This window comes from Corvus moneduloides, chromosome 25 (assembly GCF_009650955.1).
Source record: "Corvus moneduloides isolate bCorMon1 chromosome 25, bCorMon1.pri, whole genome shotgun sequence".
NCBI lineage: Eukaryota > Metazoa > Chordata > Aves > Passeriformes > Corvidae > Corvus > Corvus moneduloides.
The window spans coordinates 5,341,752-5,359,631 of NC_045500.1; the positions used below are offsets into that span (position 1 = coordinate 5,341,752).

Below are 17,880 nucleotides of genomic sequence, written 5' to 3' on the forward strand. Positions count from 1 at the left end.
GGGAGGTCCTGCAGTGCTGTCCCTAAAGCTGCAGTTTTTAAAGCCGTGCTTCAGCAGCACACAACCCTGCCTGGGCTGGGCACACGGGCGGTGCTCCACCACAGCTCCTTTTGATCCTGTTCCTCTCACACAGAGATCCTGCCCCGCAGCTCGGAGTTCTCCCACCCTGACAAACTGACAGAGTCACTCCGTTATCCCCAGGAATTCCCAGGAATTCCCAGGAATTAAAGGAATATACATTCAAACCCTTGCAGCACTGAGAAATCGAGGTCCTCCTCCCTCTCCCAAAGCTTTCTGAAAATCACCACACCTTAAGGATTCCTGTGCTTGGACTCCATGAATGTTATTACCGGGGTGCACTCCTTTAGGTATGTCCATAACCATGCCCGGGTCCGACACCGGCACGGGAGGATCGGAGCATCCCGGGGCCGAGCACGGGAGGGGAATTGGAGCATCCCGGGGCCGAGCACGGGAGGGGAATTGGAGCATCCCGGGGCTGAGCACGGCAGGGGAATTGGAGCATCCCGGGGCCGAGCACGGGAGGGGAATTGGAGCATCCCGGGGCCGAGCACGGCAGGGGAATTGGAGCATCCCGGGGCTGAGCACGGCAGGGGAATTGGAGCATCCCGGGGCTGAGCACGGCAGGGGAATTGGAGCATCCCGGGGCCGAGCACGGGAGGGGAATTGGAGCATCCCGGGGCCGAGCACGGGAGGGGAATTGGAGCATCCCGGGGCCGACACCAGCACGGGGGGATCGAAGCATCCCGGGGCCGAGCACAGGAGGGGAATTGGAGCATCCCCGGGTCCGACACCGGCACGGGAGGATCGGAGCGTTCCCGGTTCTCGGCGGGCGGATCCCGCGGGCTGGAGCCGCCCCCGGGGCCGGGCTGGAGCCACCTCTGTGCGGGGCCGGGCTGGAGCCTCCCCCGGGCCGGGCTGGAGCCGCCCCGCTCCGGCCCCGCCGCTCCGGCCCCGCGATGCCGCCGCGCTCCGCCCGCCTGGCGCGGCTGTCGCGCTCCGTCACCTTCAGCGCCTGCCACCGCCTGCACAGGTGAGCGGCCCCGCACAGGTGAGCGGCCCCGCACAGGGGAGAGGCCCCTCGCTGCCGGGAGGAGGCTCCGATCCCTCCCTGTCCTTCCCGGTTCTCCCTGGCTCAGCCCCTTCCCGCAGCCATCCATCAGTGCCCGGCTGCAGTTCCGTGTTTCAACAGAGCCGATGGCGCTTTCGGTTTCTAAACATCGCCCTGTGCCCCCCCGATCTGCTGCTTTTGCCCCCGAAAATGATACGTTCCTAAAGAGTGTCTTGACCTGAAACTCAAAGGAGGTTTTTAGGCTTGGTCTCTTCTCTCAGGCTACGAGCGATAGGACAAGGGGAAACGGCCTCAGGCTGTGCCAGGGGAGGGTCAGGTTGGACATCAGCAGGAATTTGTCCATGGAGGAGTGGTCAGGCTTTGGAAGGGGCTGCCCAGGGAGTGCCCATCCCTGGAGGTGCCCAAGGAACTCCTGGACGTGGCGCTCAGTGCTCTGGGCTGGGGACGAGGTGGGGATCAGTCACAGGTCCTGGAGTTCTTTTCCAACCTCCGTGATCCTGGGATTCTGTGATATTCCCAAAATGTGCCTTGACTTAAAACACTCGGAACAGGCACTTGGATTGCTTCAAAGGGAAGATTCAGAGGGAATTCCTTTGTACTTCTTGGAGAGGCTCCCTAAGCTTTGTTAATTAATAATAAACCCGAATGTGCAGCTTGCTCCAGGCCTAAGTGATTTTGGGCCCAGATGTTGAACATTTATCCAGCTGTGGTGTCAGGCAGATGCTCTGAAACAGACACAAAACCACGGCAAAAAAGATTCACTGTTGTCAACAGCATCTTTTCATGGACCAAACACTCTTCTGTCTCTGTTCGTGCCTCCTGAGCTGGGGGGTTCAGTGTGGGAGAGGGAATAGATGGAGAGCTGGAAAGCAGAGTGAAGTGAGGCTGTGAACATCTGGAGCAGATCCTGCCATGCCGTGTCTGCCTCTCCCACAGCAAATCCCTGAGCGATGAGGAGAACCTGAAGCTGTTCGGGAAGTGCAACAACCCCAATGGCCACGGACACAACTACAAAGGTAGGGAGGTGACTTCCATCCTTGCTCGTGGAGTGGTGCTGCTCTCAGGGTGGGGATAACCCCCAGGAGGGCTGGGCCACTTGTTCTCAGCAGCCTGATACAGCTTCAGTGGCTGGGTTTGTGTTTTTATTAAGAATTTGAAGGAAATTTCAGCAGCAGGGGGTTGGACCACAGCATATTCAGTTGAATAGATAATAAATATTTATCTTCAAATTCCACTTCTTGAATCAAATCTGCTTGTTTACACTCTGCAGCATCATTGTGATTTGAATGGAGATTTCTCTAAGCAAAAGGCATGCAAATTAAACAGCCTGTAAACATTATTTGAATGTTTTTTTCACAAGTTCTCCTATTTCTACACTCTGGGCACGCAGAATTAGATCTCTCCAGTTCCTGGAGTGGCTCCCTGTGCTGCTGGCACTCTGCTAAGGAGCTGCTTTATCAGGGAAGACAGGCTTATCTCCACCTACCTGGGCCATCAGACCTTGGGCAAGGGCTTTTGTGACTCTGAGTCGTTGTTTTTATGGAGCATCCCCTCATTTTATAAAAACAGTCCCACTCCTGAGTGCATCCCGTGGGTGGGCAGGGAATGGGCTGTGTGTCCTCAGCAGCAGCAGATTTGGTTTTGGGTTCCTGGACATCACAGTGACCTGATCTTTTCTTTTTTTCAGTTATAGTCACAGTGCGTGGAGAGGTGAGTGCAACCAGCGAGTTTTTTTCTGTTCCTCAATGTGGATTTGCAGTTTAATGCTGTTTCCCTGCTTTCATCATCATGCTTGAAGGCTCCTCCAGGGAGTTGTTCTCACCTGGTATCAGCTTTCAGGAGAGAGTGGAACCTCTGGGATGGTTTCCAGGCTGTATCAAGCCCTTGGAACATCACAGGAGTGGAGCTGGAACTCTCTGACAGTGGAAAGATATTTTCCTTGTGGCTCAGATGACCTGAGCACAGATATTCCCCTCTGATTTGTGTTGCCACCTTGTGCTTCCCCTGCAGATTGACCCGGTCTCGGGGATGGTGATGAACCTGACAGACCTGAAGGAATACATGCAGGTAAAAATAGCCCAGTTTTCCTTCTAATCCCCTGGGAGAACTGATCAGAGCTCAGCAGTTTGTCTGGTAGCAGCACGGAGATGTGGTGAGGTGATGATGGCAGGACATAAAAAAGAAATTAAGGAATAATTGCAGACTAAAATGCTTCAGCTCTGTTACATGAGGCAGTACCACGTCTCCAGCTGGGAATTTCACAGCTGGATTTAGGGCTCTTTCCCTTTTTTCCCACCCTGCTGCCTGGCTGTGTGTGGTTATCTGAACCTCAGGCCAGGCAGGGACAGGGTTGTCACCGTCCCCTCTTGGCAGGAGGCGATCATGGAGCCGCTCGACCACAAGAACCTGGACAAGGATGTGCCCTACTTCTCTGAGGTGGTGAGGTGAGCGATGGGGGCTCCTGGAGGGACTGGAACGGTTTTCAGGGCCTGATCCTACCAGGGAACGAGCAGCCTTTACCTGTGGGCTGACCACACCTGTGTCCAGCCCTGCCGCCCCTTGTCCCCTGATCAGCCTGGACACACAGGACCTGTCCGTTCCGCCCCATTTCACCCAGATCTGCTGGCGTGGCACAAACCCCGCTTAATTCAGGTGTCATCAGCTGCCCTTCAGCATCCCCCCAGCCCTTCCTGAGTGCAGCTCCCTCAAATACTGGTGTCGTTTCTGCCATTTCAGCCAGCTCTGACCCGGCTGCTGTTCCCCCCCCAGCACCACAGAGAACGTCGCCGTGTTCATCTGGGACAACCTCCAGAAGCTCCTGCCCCAGGGAATCCTTTACAAAGTGGAAGTGCACGAGACAGAGCAGAACGTCGTCGTTTACAAGGGAGAACAAACAATTGTGAAGTGAAATCAGCCTCGGTTCATGCTCAGGGGAAAGGCTCCATGATCAGCTCAGTGGTTTAGCCCAGCCCCGCTCGGCATTTCCTGCCCCAGCGCTGGGTTCTGTGTCAGGTCAGGACCAGTGCAGATGTTTCACAAGACCCTTGCAGCAATGTGTCCATTGGGGTTCTCAGAATGGGTTGGTTTCTCTGCTTTTCCTCAAGACCTTCCTGTTTTGCAAAGCCGAGCCACTGAGCTGATGTGAAATTTAGAATTGGGCCCTGGTAAATAGAGGTGATTTGGAGAGAGGAGGAGGCCTGGCAAAATCACAAAAGGTTTTGATTTCTAATTAAACATTGAATTAATTTATGATATTTAATAATGTGAGCTTTGGTGTTGTTTTGCTTCTTGATCAAGCAGAGAAGCATTTTTTGAGAGTGAGAACTACACTGTCTTTTTTTCTGCTTATTATCTGTTTATTTCTTGTGCTGCAGGCACGTCTCTTCCTGTGGCCAGCAGATCTTTCTCTGTGCGTGGAACTGGTGCAGTGGGCAATAAAAAAACCCACTTTTGCTCCAAACTGGAGAGCCAAAGGGAGCAGGGTGTTGGTGAGAATGGAAAACTGAGGAAACTGAATGACACAGGGAATGTCACAGCCCCAGTGGGGACAGAGCCCTGGGGAGGGAGTGCAAGAATAAACCCTTAAATCAACCCCAAAATTCAGTGGAGGTTGTTTTAGCAGGATGAGGCTGTGAGAGGAGTTTAAATGGGCACTACCCTAATTGTCCTGGATATTCCTGGAGCTGGAGGCACGCTGTGAAAGCTGAGGAAAAGCAGTGAGGGAATGGTTATTGGACAATTCCTGACCATCAAGTCCTGGTGTCTGTCCAGAGGCAGAAGTGGCTGTGCTGTGTGTGATTCCCTTTGTCACATGAGCAATGTCCTGAGGAGTAATTAGCAATGGCCATCAAGAATAACTTAATGCACATAACTTAAAAAGGAAGTGATAAGCAGGGCAGTAATTCCCTTGCTTGACAAGGAAATGGGGTGTTTGAATAATGGGAGCAAACAGCCTCATTTAGGGAGGTTTAATGAAGCTTGCGTAATTGTTAACCGTGGCCTCTCTGCTCCAGGCTGAGGGTAAAGTGTCCTCCTGCAGCCACCCCTTCTGCTGGGAAGTGGGGTTTACACTGCCAAAAAATACCTGTGATGGCTTCAAAACTGCTTTTGAATTTAAAACGGGGACTGCTTTGCCTGAGGACACTTCTGTGCCACCCCCTGCCCTGACTCAGCTTCGCTCAAACTCCCTGGGAGAGCTTCAAAAAGGGAAGAGTGAGGAAAGCGAGGGGTATTCCAACCTTCCCAAAACCTCTGCCGTGGCAGCTCCAGCTTTGGGGATTGTTTTCCTTCCTAAGGCTGGTGCTTTGGGGAATATTTGGCTGCAGGTTCCTTGCAGTGTCACCCAGGCAGAGAGTGCTCAGTGCCTCAGATAAAAATGCTGACACATTTGCCCTTTTCCCCCACTTTTTCCCTCCTCAGATGTGGAACCAGTCATTTTTTTTTTCAGCGTGGGCTCTGTCCGGGGAGGTTCTGCAGCTCCTCTGGCCCCTCCTGCTGCTCTGTGGCTGTGTCACTGCTAAAATGAGGTAAAATCGTGCTGGTGATTCACAGAGCATTCGGTGTCTTCAGTGAGTCATGGCCACTCAAACACATCATGTGGTGTCTTTATCAGAGCAGGAATTCATTCGGCTGTTGGCAAAAGCCAAGCAAACAAATGGCTACAAGTGTACAGCACAGCCCACTGCTTTTATTGGCACGGAGGCAGAAAAAGCAGCCCAAACTCCCGTGAATTTCTGCAGCTCAGCAGCCCCGACAAAGCCCCACCACAGCCTGAGTGTTTGTATTTATTGCTGTGTGCACCTTGGGGATTTATCTGTGTCAATTATTCGGATCTCTTGGGTTTAAATATCTGCAGCTCAGGGGAAATGGGAATAAACTGGCTGGCTGGGCAGTGGTTTGGGTGGAAGGGGCTGGAAACACCAGAGCTGGAGTTGAAACTGGAATTACAGTGGGGTCTGGATCATTGCAGGGGGGTGTGAGCTCTGGGGATTCTCTGTGGGAAGCACCTCCAAATTCCCAGATGAGGGAGGGAGGGGTGTATAGGGAGAGAATGCACTCCCAGAATTAAACATTAAGCTCGGAGTTACTGAGTGATGAAATGCTTTGAAGGAGAACTGTTGAGGTGACAGTGGGGGCCAGGACAGCCCTGAAAGGTCACAGCTGATGCCAGCAGAGGCTGTAGGAACAAGACTTCCAGCTTTAGAGCATATAAATGTGAATAGCAGGGGAATAATGACAGGAAATGGGCTCAGTTGTGTTCCGTGGGACTGAGAGGAAAAGCCAGCTCTGCCTTCCTGTCACACGATAAGATAAAACCAGGTTTTGTGGGAGAGCAGCAGTGCCAGGGCAGGGACTGGGTGAGCAGGGAGGCTGTGCACGAAGCTGGTTGAGTTTAATACCTGTGGGACCATCTGGTTCTGTCAAGGAAAAACGAAGTTTGAAGCTGTTTTCCTTTTGATTAATTCTTGGTTCAGGGAGCTTTTTCTCGTTCTGCCCCACCGGAGGAGGAGAAACCTTATTCTCTGTTCTGTGTTTGAAGCACGGTGGCCACGGGAGGAGAGAGGGTGCAGCTCTGGCAGGGGATGCAGTGGGAATTGATGGTTTTCCCCTGACGCCCAGGGTGATGTAGGAGCCCAAAAGGAGCAGCAGAGACAGGAACCCAGCCAAGTGCTGCCACAGCTCAGGGGCTGCTCCTCGGGCTCGTGTTTTACTGCCCATTGTAGCCCCAACAGTGAGGGATTTAATAAATAATCCACCTACTGAGGGACGAGGAGTCGCCACCGGGAGCTGCTCCTCTGAGCTCACAGATCCAGCTGCATCCCACCATTCCCGACTGGAATTCGCCTCCCTCGCGTGGGTTTATGCGTGAGTGCAGTGCCTGGAGATCAGGGAGGGCTGCAGGGGGGTCACAGGACCCCTGCCCGCTTTGGGGCTGAACACTGGCAGTGCCCTGGCAGGGAATGAGAGGCTGGAGGAGGCAAACGAGGAGCAAAACATTCGGGAAGGTGGCTGTGAACAGAGCTGGGAGAAGGAGCTGTGCCTGCCCCAGAATTCCCAACATTTTCCTAGGTATTCACCGAACATTCCTCATTTTCCAGAGACCCAGAGCAGCCCAGGGACCCTGGGCTCGTCCCGCTGGGGCTGCCCAGCAATTCCCACCCTGGCCAAAGCTCATTAGGATGTTTGCTCCGTGTCTGGCGCTAATTGCACCGATTGCCCTGTGCAGTGGGGAGGCCAAGTGGAAACTGAGCAGAAGAAAGTCTAAACAGTGAGGAGAACAACGGGGGCTGGGGGTTCAGGGGCATTTTGTGGCTCTCCCCTTGTCGTTATTTGTACACTGGTTTGGAAAACTCGACGTCTGCTCTTAAAGTGATGTGGAAATTCAGTGACTGTGGCAGAGGATTAAACAGTTCTGCCCCTGGACAAGGCACCTCTGGGCCAAACGGTTCTGCCTCGGGTGTGCAGGTATCTCCTGACTCTCTCTGTTAGCCCTGGCCCTGCTGAGAGAGGAAACACAGCAATATTTCCGCCAGAAATGCAGCCAAGAAGAGACCCAGGACTAAAACTCCATCTCACTCTGCAGCAGGGGGATGGGAATTAAGCAAATTTAACCCTGATTGTGGTGTTGCCCCCAGAATTTCTCCTGTGACACCCACAGGAAGATGTTTTAGTGAGAAATCGTCTGTAACCCAAAGAGTTGGGGTTGTTCTGCTGATTTTTTTGAGGTGGGATGGTACAATACCAATTGAAACTTCAGGGATTACAGGAAGTCAGTGGAAAGGTAGGAAAAATTTTAAGGGGACTTTATTCAGCTGTAATCACTCTGTTAATGATTAATCAATGTTTTAAGAGCTCAGTACTTCCAGTAAGAGCTTTCTACTCGCTGTTAGCTCAAAATTTCATAGATGTGGCCTGAAGAATTTGGCCTCAGAGCTCATCTAAGGTAGATCCTTAGAGTCCCTCTCTGACTCTGGAGGCAGTTATGCCTGGTTATGTTTGTGAATTAAGTTTTTAGCAGGGAAAATAGACAGGGGTGTCTCGAAATGCTCGTTTTTGCTGCTGAATAACGTAAAAATTAATGAAAACACCACTGATGAGGATCATGGATGGGACAAAACTGCAGGAGCCACCTCTGGATAATCTGGGACACGGGAGGTGCCACAAGGATATTTAAATGCAATTTCGTATTTATTATCCAAGGCTGTCATCTTAGGAGATAGATGGCTCAACAGCGGGATTGGAATTGAGCAGTAATTTCCAGCACTAATTAGGATTTTATTGTGTGTTGTGCACTGGAGTAGCAGGAGATAAAGCCTGTCCCTACCTCTGCTAATTACCCTGCCTGCTAAACAGACGCCAGTTTTAATGGCTGGGCCCTAAAAAATTCATTTCTCCGGAATTCTGCAGGAACATTCCATTAATGCAGCACTGCAGGCTCAGGTTTCAGCTGAGAAACTGTGCTGGGGACTTTTGGCTTTACAACCCAATCCCTCCACAACCCGCCAGGAAAGAGGGAAATAAGTGGAAATGAGGATGAAACAAAGGGAATTGACACTGGAATTGAGAGCCCTGAGGGCATGAGAGGGAGGAATTTTTTGTTTGTTTGTTTTGAGGCACAAAAGATGTTTTGGAGATACAGTTTGAAGGGGCAAGAGTTGAGTGAAAGCTCAACTTGAAAGCCGAACCAGCCTTAGCAGGTGTTTATTCACAGCTGCCCACTTTTACTGATTATATTTCAGGCAATTCTGTCTGAATTTAAAAAACCCCCCTCTTAGACCTGATGTCTGAATGCCTGAGAAATAGAAATGAGCAGGGACTTTTTTCTTGTGTCTTCTTTCTTTTCAGGAATTTTTTCTTGTGGTGCTCAGCTCCTGTGTTAAATTTTCAGGCTCCTTTATTCCCAGGCTCTTCAGCTTCTTGGGAATTAGAATTTACTCAGCAGAAATCAGGGGACTTGGACAACTTTGGGCTGGCAATTTAAAGCCAGGACTCTGATCCACTGAAATATTGTTGTGGTTTGGGGCTCAGCCTCCTGAAGAGGAAGCACGAGAGGATGAATGGGGCAGGATTGTGTTCCTGACCCTTCCTCCCAAAAAGCCTCTGGGTCACCCTGTGCAGGATTGCAGAGTTCAGGCCTCAATTTGTTCCTTTCTGTGCTCACCTGTGGGTTCAAAGCCAAATCTTTCACAGTGTTCAGAATCATTTCAAACCCCCCCAACATCACAATGAAGGCAGGAAATAATGGGAGGTGCAAGAACCAATTTTAATTCCTTATTTTATTTAGATCGGTTTAAGAAAAAAAAAAAAAATGCTTCCCATGAGTTGGAAAATTTCTAAATAAAGGTTTTACCCATATAAAAATGCAAACAACAACAATAAAATCAAGACATCCATTGGCCCATGCAATCTTGCCCTACAGCAAAATCAGCTGTTGATTAAAAAAAAAACAAAGGAAAAAAAGGAACAAAAAACACCCACCATGCTGTCCAGAAAATCAGGGGGGAAAAAAAAAAACAGAGAGAGAACAAAGAGAAACTTTTTCATCTGCAGAAATACCGAAATTTAAGGGATTTTGGACCAAATAACAACATGGAGCATAAATTCCTGAGGCCTGGTGTGGAGGATGCCCTGGCAGCAGCATCTCCAGCCTGTCCTGCTCCCCCCTGGGGCACGCTGGGGAGCACATTTGTTTTCCCTGGGCTGGCACTGGAGGCTTTAAGGTGATTTTTTGAGCAGGATTTCCCTTCCCAGGCTCAGTTCTGGTCCCTGAGCTGTGGGGGCTGTGCCAGGAGGGGATAAACAGACAAACCCAGACCCCTCTTGGAGCTTCTCAGCAGCCCTGGTGCCCTGAGGAGAGGAGGAGCTGTCCCCTCTCCAGGCGTTTTGTGCGTCACAGAATCCCAGGTGACGAGGAAGTCATGGATTCACGAGTGTCCCGTGTTAAATGGGGTCTGTTTGCCCATTTTTCTGGCTGCAAACCCAGGACAGAGGGATCTCTGCTCTGAAATATTTCCTTCTGCTGAGGCTGTGGCTGAGGAGAGCAGGGGGAGGATCAGCTCGGTGGTCACACAAACCTTTATAATTTACTGGGGAAGTGCATTATCACCCTAACACACACAAGGGAGAGGTTTTCCTGAGTAGATCAGCTCAGCCCCCCTTTCCCAGGAGGAAAGGGGCAGCACAGCCGGGTCCCCTTCTCTGCTGGCCCCTAGGAGAGCAGGGTGCCCGTGAGGAGCAGCAGGGGCAGCTGCAGGGCAGCCAGGAACAAGGAGCTGCTCTGAGCCCTGCACACCGAGTTGGGCTTGGGGCTGGAGGGCGGCATGGTGGCTTCTGCTCCTGAAATGGAGAAAAAAAAATCGATTAGAAATCCAAAGGACCAGTGGAGACCTTCTCCAAGAGGCTGTGTTTAACTCTGGTCTCACAGAAATGAGGGGTCAAACCCACAGTAGAGGAGTGGGATGTCTGAATACAGCCCTGGCATCAGTGCAGCATCATCACCCTCCGGACTGGGCTTCTCTGGGTACCAGAAACACTCTGTGATAGCAAAGCCACAGTTCCCAATCCATTCCTGTGGCAGCCCCTGCAGAAATAAATAAGCCTGGCCTCTGGTTTGTAGCTGTTTCGTGTCTCTTAAGGCAAAAAGGAAGCTTGAAAAGGTTTTAAGTTGAAATTATAACCTGAAAACCCTCTGTCTTTGCCTGACTGTTGGAGATACGGGATATCCTTCTGCTCCAGGCACCCAGAATCCCTCTTCCCCCTCTCCCCAAAGCCCAGAGCACGAGTGAAGCCCCTGCCTGATGCGTCCTTCCCCAGCTGGAGATTATTTACCTCTGTTCAGCATTAAAGTCTTGAGCTCGATTTTACCAGCGAGGCGGAAATAGACCCTGTGGAAGGAAGGAAGAGAGAGGAAAAGTTCAAAGGAGAGAAGCTGAGTGCCTCGTGTGGGGATGGAAAGGGGACATTAAAAGCAGATGAAGAGACAGGAATTTTAGAGTCATGCTGAGCTTGCTGATGTTGCCCTCCAGCCAATTTGAGCTTTTTGGGGGTAGTTTTAACATCTGAAATTGTTTCTCCATCACATTTTCACTGCTTTCCTGCCCTTGTCTGGCTGGGATGGGGATTCCTTGTACCAGGGTGGCAATGAACTGGGAACCATGCTCCCTGTAATTAGCAGCACTCCTGCCAGGAGCCCTGGTCTCCTTCCTTCCTTCCTTCCCACAGATAAGGCTGAGCAGGCTGAGGGCTCTGCTTCCCTTGGACAAACATTTCCCACGAGTGCTAATGGAAGTGTTCAGCCCAGCCATTTCCATGGAATTATCCTGCATCCCTACTCATGGGAGCATCTTGAAGCTCCCAGAGCACGGTGGGGTTGCCTTTGGCAGCAAAAGTTTCCTTGGTGCTTTCCAGAGAAAATCTGGAGATGGTTCCAGAGGTTTTTCTCAGCCCCTGCTCTGGAGGAGGGGTTGATTGTGGGTTCTGTCCCAGCTGGAGGCTCGGAGGGAGGAAATCCTTACCTGATTTGCACAGAGGACAGGTTACTGGCCGGGGATGTCCAGCGGGTTGTGTTCTTGGGGATGTTCAATATTGCTGTGCTGATAGAGCTGCAATTCCCTGTGGGTTTTTCCTCCCAATTCCCCACGGAGGTGTTCTGGGAGGACAGGGCTTGCAGCAGGTACCGGCCTGCGCTGTGGCTTCTGTTATCCTTTATTGTCACTGGGAACGGAGCAAGTTGGACAAAGTGAGGTCTCTGCCCTGGAAGGACCCCGAGCCTTCAGGGTTCCCAGTATTTGTTCACCCTGTGTGACACTCGTGGTGACAACTGCACCAACAGCCTGCAGAGAGGGTGATTTACCACAGTCCTGCCCCAAGCACGGGAGGAAAAACCCCTTTATCTGCCCCCCTGAACTCCTCAGGCACCGGGCTCAGCCCCTGCTGCCGTGGGTGCCACGCCTGGGAGGGAAACCAGAGCCCTCTGCATCCCATGCAAATGGGAAGGGTGGGAAAATGAACCTTTGGGCAGCCCTCAGCTGGGGGTGCCTCACCCGTCCCTGCTCCGGGATGGGGTCTCAGAGCTTTTCTCCCGAGCAGAAGCTGGACCATGATCAGATGGGGCAAAGAGGATCCGTCTGCACAGCCAGGGGCTGCCCAGGTCCCTGGGAGTGCCCTGCCGTGTCCCTCTCAGCCTTCAGCACCCCTCAGCTCAGCCCTGCTTCAAACCAAAGCTGCCGAGAGCGTCAGAACCTCCAGGAGCTGATGTGAGGCAGGAACTGCCATCAAAGCTCAGTTCTGCGCTCAAAAATAATTCAAATAACAGCAGTGAACAAATGAAAAAAAACCCAACCAACTGCTGGGGATGCTGCTTGGGTGAGAGCTGAGGGAACCTGTGCCAGTTCACAGCCCCTCCCCTGCAGGAAGGGGTCAGGATGTCTCTCCTCCACTATTTTCTCAGCATTTAGGTTTTGCTGGGCCTCAGGGCAGAGGGAGATTTGCCAGCAGGGACCAACAGGGTCAGGCTGCCTCTCACCCCATCCTCCTGCAGCAAGAAATCCATTTCCTAGGATGGATGCTGAGCATTTGTCAGCATCAGTGACTTCTTCCCCTTTGTCTTTGCAGCCACCAAGAAGGGCAAAGTGTCCGAGAGGAGGGGAGGGAACCAAACCACAAAACAACTTCCCCCAAGTTCTGTCTTTTCAAGAGCAGTCGAGTCCTTCTGTGCAAGTTCAGGCAGAAAGATGAAGGGAGAAAAAATCATCCTGAGGAGCAAAAGAGAATTTGGGATTGAGCTGTAGACGGGAACGTGAAAAAAGAACAAAGAGGTAACAACAGCGCCATTTATCCCCTGCCTGGAATTAAAAATCATTAAAATAAGAACGGAATGTTGGACATCCCCCAGTTTAAACACATCTGAGAAGTCAGGAGAGCAGCTGAGTTAGGGACAGAGATATTTGTGCAGCAGGAAGTCTGTGAGACCCAGGCAGAGCTGGCTTACCCCAGTAGGTTCTGTTGGCCAAGTAAGTCTGAGGTGTTGTTTCCACAGAGAAATTCCCTTCAGTCGCACTCCCGAGCTGAAGGCACTCTTCTATCTCTGTCTGTTCTTGGCCAGCCACTGTCCCCAGGAGCAGGAGTGGTGCCAAGAAGAGCAAAGCTGCCATGGCCCCCTCTGATGCCTCCTCTTTATCCACCTGCACCTGCGAACTGAGAAAGCCTCACACTTTCCCAGCCCGTTTTATACCCCGGCTTTCATGAGGTAAATGCAAATATTTCCTCCTCCCCGTCCAGCTCACACGTCCACACCCCCCTGGAGGTTTCACTGATAGAGACACTTCCTCCTACCTGCTCAGCCTCGGAGAGAACTGGTGAAAATGAAGGGGTGACCCCCATTTCAGGGGTTAAAATGGGCAGTGGGGACATCCCTGAGGAATCCATGGGCTGGACATCAAGTTCTCTGCACTTGTGTCCCTTGGAATGGGCACCAGTCCTGTGATCTCTTGCAGAAGCCCAGGACATGTGGAGGAACCTCCAGTCCTGCTCCCAGCTCTGATCCAGGCATTTCTTCTTTCTTTGAAGGCCAAACAGTTCTAGAAAATGTGAAAAACCCAGACAGGGAATATCCTTGTAGAAATGCTCAAATAAAGCTTCTGATCCTGCTTGGAAAAAGCTGGATCATGAAGGGCCACGAGCCTGTGGAGGGATGGTCTCTCCTAACCCCTTTCACAGCCCCTCACTGATGAACATTTCCTTGCTGCGGACAAATCCCTGATGTGATTCCTCCCAAGTGATTTTGGCTGAATGCCTCAAGTAACATTTTATGAAGAAAACAGCTCGAGTTTCTCTTTCTTCTCCTTCCTGGATTTTCTCCCGTTCTCCCCTCAGGCCCTTGGCTAATTCTGAGGCTGATTCTGAGGCTGATTCTGAGGCTGATTTTGAGGCTGATTTTGCAAGTGCTCCCTGAGCTGTTGGGGCAGCGCTGTGGGGTCAGTGCAGGGGACAAAGGCAGCACTTCCCTGTCCCTGAAACGGACGGGCTTCCTCCCGCTCACCTTCCACCTCCTTGGGAAAGGAGATTTGGGGCCAGAGCGAAACCCGGCGTGTGAGACACCCAGTAATTAGAGATGATGATCCTGAATCAGCTTCCCTGAATGGAGATCGCTCCTGAACCTGCTCCCAGGGATGGTTCTGCTGAGGGTGGTTGTTTCCAGCAACCAGAATGAGCAACACAGGTATTCCAAATGAGCTGGATCTCCCCAAAAAGAAGGGAATGGACTCTCTTTGCCCCTGTCTGCCTTACACTTGCAGATCACAGAACCCCAGGATCATCAAGGATGGAAGAGACCCTAAACCACATCCCCTGTGCCACATCCAGTGACTCCACCACCTCCCTGGGCAACTTATTCCAACACCTGACCGCTCTTTTTTTCTGATTTTTTTTCTGATAGCCACTCTGATCCTCCCCTGGAGAAGGGACTGAATCTCACTGTTGTTTTTGATGTCCTCGTGCTGAGGTTTTGCCATCTTCCTCCTCCTCCCTGGCCCTGCTGAGTCACATGTGCTGCCTGAGTGGGAATTTGGGGTTTCCTTTCCTGTGCTCATCTTGCCGTGCTCAGCCCCAGAGCTCCTCACCCAGGGGGCTGCAGCTCTGGAAAGGAGCTGCTGGGTGCAATGTTTCCAATAAAAGCTGAACAGAAGTGGGAGAAAAAAGAGGAAGAGAATAGGGGCGTTCAGGACAAAGAGGAGAGCAGCATGAAAGATGCCAGGGAAAAGGAGAGTGTGTTGGAAGAATGCTCAGTGGTGCTGCATTGGTTGGAGGAAAATTTGGCCCTAATGCAGAGAGTGTGGGCAAAAAAAATTGAGATTATCTGATCTGCTGGGTCCACAGAATCAAATTCTTCTGCAGAGCCTCATTTCCTTGTGGTTTTTATCTTGTTTTTTGCCCTTCTGGGAGCTTCCCTGGGCAGTGCCTGGGGCTCCTCTGCTGCCCAGCGCCAGCACAGGGCTGAAAAGGAGAGTTCCTCAAAGGGACCTCAGGCTGCAGCTCCTTGGGAACAGGAGCTGCTCTTCCCAACTGCTGAAAAACCTTTTCTGGGAGCACCATAAGGAACACGGGAAGCATGTCAGCAATCTGAGAGCACATGGAATGGGGAAAAGCAATGGGAATGGAAGCAGAGGGTTTTGCAAGCCCAGCTTCCCTCTCGGAGGCTTTTGCCCTGGGCAGTTTCATGTAAATAAATGCTCCTTGCAAAAGCTCTGTGCCATCCTCTGAGCGGTGGGGGTGACTCAGTGGGGTGTCACTGGGACAGGGCTGGAACCACCTCTGTCCTGTCCTCTCGGAGAGAATTCCATTTGGGAAAGAAAAGGCAGGATGGGATTGCTACAGAAACCTCCCCAGGACTGAAGAGAGCCTTGTAAGGGGTGGTGGAAGTGACAATTTTTGTTACATGATCTGCACTCTGGGGCTTTTCAGTTTTGTTCCTCGTTGGTTCCTGGAGAGGTTGATCTTCCGTGGGGAAGTGGGAGCCTGCCTTGAGGAGAGGATACAGCCAGAGAGCTCTGGGAAGCAGTAAAATTAATATTTTTGTCCCTAAAGGTGACTGCACAATCGTTAATTCAGCCAGGGATAAGCCCATGAAACAAAGCCAGTTAAATGGGTGTGAAGTCCGGTGGAGGAAGGGCAGGAAATAGAAATTCCTACGGGAGACTCAGATGTGTTACAGAGGAGCCTGAGCTTCCCGAGTGCCCAGAATATTTGAAGAGGAGCTGACAGGGCTGAGACTGCTCAGAGCAGCACCCAAAACCACCCCAAAGAGCAGCAGGACCCTCCTGGTGCCAGCAGGAGCCCAGCACAGCCCGTGGCTCCTCTGGCTGGAGCAGGAGCAGCCCCAGGGTGGGGAGTCCAGGATCTGACAGCTCCACAGTCTGGGTTTAGGTGCCAGAGCAAACAGAGGCTCTGGGTAGAGCAGCTGCTGCTCTCCCCAGCCCCAGCTCCGCTCCTCAGGGACTCTTGGAAATGATGCAGGGGTGTTTCCCTGGCTCCCACCCACACTGCCGGGGTTACAGCAGATGGGATGACTCGGGTTTTTACTCCCTCTTGGCAAGCAGACAGGAGTTATCAGCTTGTCTGGCACGAGTGGTGCGGTTTGTCCCCGTCCCTGTCTCCTGGCAGATCTCTGAGGGGAGTGAGTTAAATGAATATTCCTGGAGTCCCCAGGCAAACAGCAGCACTGGGAACTCAGGGCTGTGCTTCAGGAGTGCAGCTGAAACCCTCCAGCACACTGGGAATAATCTGGGGAAGAGCAGGAGCCAGGAAACCCAAACCTCCTCCCACCTGCTCCTCACCAGGAGGGGATAGCAAGGCACGGGGTGGCTCTTCTTGGCAAAATGCATCAGTCACAGAGAAGAAAACGGAATAAACAAGTGCACAGAAGCACCTGCTGGGGAGCATGGAAATGTGAACCACAGGAAAAGCAGCTCAGGCTCTCCCTGGGTCAGGCAGAGGTGAGGGCAGGGCAGGGCAGGCTGCTGAGAAAAGCAAGGACAGGGAGTTCTCTCTGCTCCCTTTCCTGGTACTGGAACCGCTCTGTCTGGGCTGGAATCACCCTGCACAGCGGGGCACCCTCTCTTCTCCTCATCCCCTGGCTGCTGGCCCTGCGTGGCACAGGGTGGACTCTGCCCAGCTCCGGGCAAGGAGAGCTGTGTTTGCTCTGAGCTCCTCTGGGGTTATTTGCTTTAGGTGAAGAACTCGGGGCAGTTGAGATTTACTGGCCTGTTTTGCAAATATTGTGTTTTGTAAATGTGGGCATGAAGGGATTTTTTTACTGCTCGAACTGCTGAGCTGGCTTGAAAGGATTCCTTGTCCTGCTGGAGGTGTGGGCTGAGTTCCCAGTGCTGGGACGGGCTCTGCCCAGGGCTTTGGAGCTTGTCCCAGCAGTGTCCTGCAGCTCCAGAAAGCCACCCCATCCCTGCCTCTAGCCAGGAGAGGAGAACAGAGGGGGCAGGCAGCAGGGCAGGCAGGGCCCTGTGGCTCGCTGGAGTTGCAAATTAGGTGTGGAAAGAATTTTGCATCCAGAGGCGGCTGGGAGGCTGCCAGTTCCCCCACGTGTCCGGGTCTGCTGCAGGGAAACACCTCAGCCCTGGTGTCCTCCCAGCTCTGCCGGCCCTGGCACGGGATTTCCCACAGGCAGCAGAAGGAATCTTCAGCTCTGAGGGCTTTACCGCAGCCTGTCAGCCCTGGGAGGGCTCTGCCCAGGCTGGAATCAGAAAAGGTGGATTGTTCTCTGCAGGGATGAGGTCCTGAAAGCCCCCTAGTAATGCACAGCAGGGGCTGCAGGGAGGGCAGGGCAGGGCAGGGCAGGGCAGGGCGGGAGATCAGGAAGGACAAACATTTTGCCAAAAGCTGCTTCCTCAAAGTCAGCAGCTTGACGAGGGAATTCTCCTGCTTCTTTGTGCTCCTCAGGAAGGTCCCTGGTCAAAAAAGGCAGGAGAAAGAGCAACCAGGAGCTCGTTCTCTCTGCAGCTGGAGGTCTGGGTTCACTCTGCCTCCTCCACCTGCCCCCTCCCCAAATGCAGCCAAGTTCTCCCTGCTGGAGCAGAGCCCCTCCGCAGTGAAGCCCCGCTGGCAGCGCTGCTGCCCGTGCTGCGCCGCTCCCTGCTCCAGCGCTCGGATGGAGTCCTGGCGTTCCCGCCTGCATCCCAGGGTGCACCCAGGGTGTCCCCATCCCGCCTGCACCCTGCAGGGTGTCCCCAGCCCTGGCGAGGGGACAGGAGCCTGCCCAGGGGTCTCGGTGCCACCTTCGG

General features: G+C 52.6%; 1 protein-coding gene across 1 annotated transcript; it reads left to right on the forward strand.

Moving 5' to 3' along the window:
* The first annotated feature begins 949 nt into the window (after positions 1-949).
* PTS (6-pyruvoyltetrahydropterin synthase) lies at positions 950-4,567 on the forward strand. Its single transcript, XM_032133948.1, has 6 exons — positions 950-1,051; positions 2,027-2,106; positions 2,778-2,800; positions 3,101-3,157; positions 3,464-3,534; positions 3,860-4,567. Exons 1-6 carry the CDS (start codon positions 978-980, stop codon positions 3,996-3,998), a joined length of 444 nt encoding a protein of 147 aa, XP_031989839.1. The 5' UTR covers positions 950-977; the 3' UTR covers positions 3,999-4,567.
* The last annotated feature ends 13,313 nt before the right edge of the window (positions 4,568-17,880 follow it).

Bases quoted from the DNA above. Each gene is read 5' to 3' on its own strand.
- PTS (XM_032133948.1), top strand. From the start codon at position 978: ATGCCGCCGCGCTCCGCCCGCCTGGCGCGGCTGTCGCGCTCCGTCACC. The intron at 1,052-2,026 runs GTGAGCGGCCCC...CCTCTCCCACAG, and splicing joins GCCTGCCACCGCCTGCACAG to CAAATCCCTGAGCGATGAGG. The intron at 3,158-3,463 runs GTAAAAATAGCC...CCCTCTTGGCAG, and splicing joins ACCTGAAGGAATACATGCAG to GAGGCGATCATGGAGCCGCT.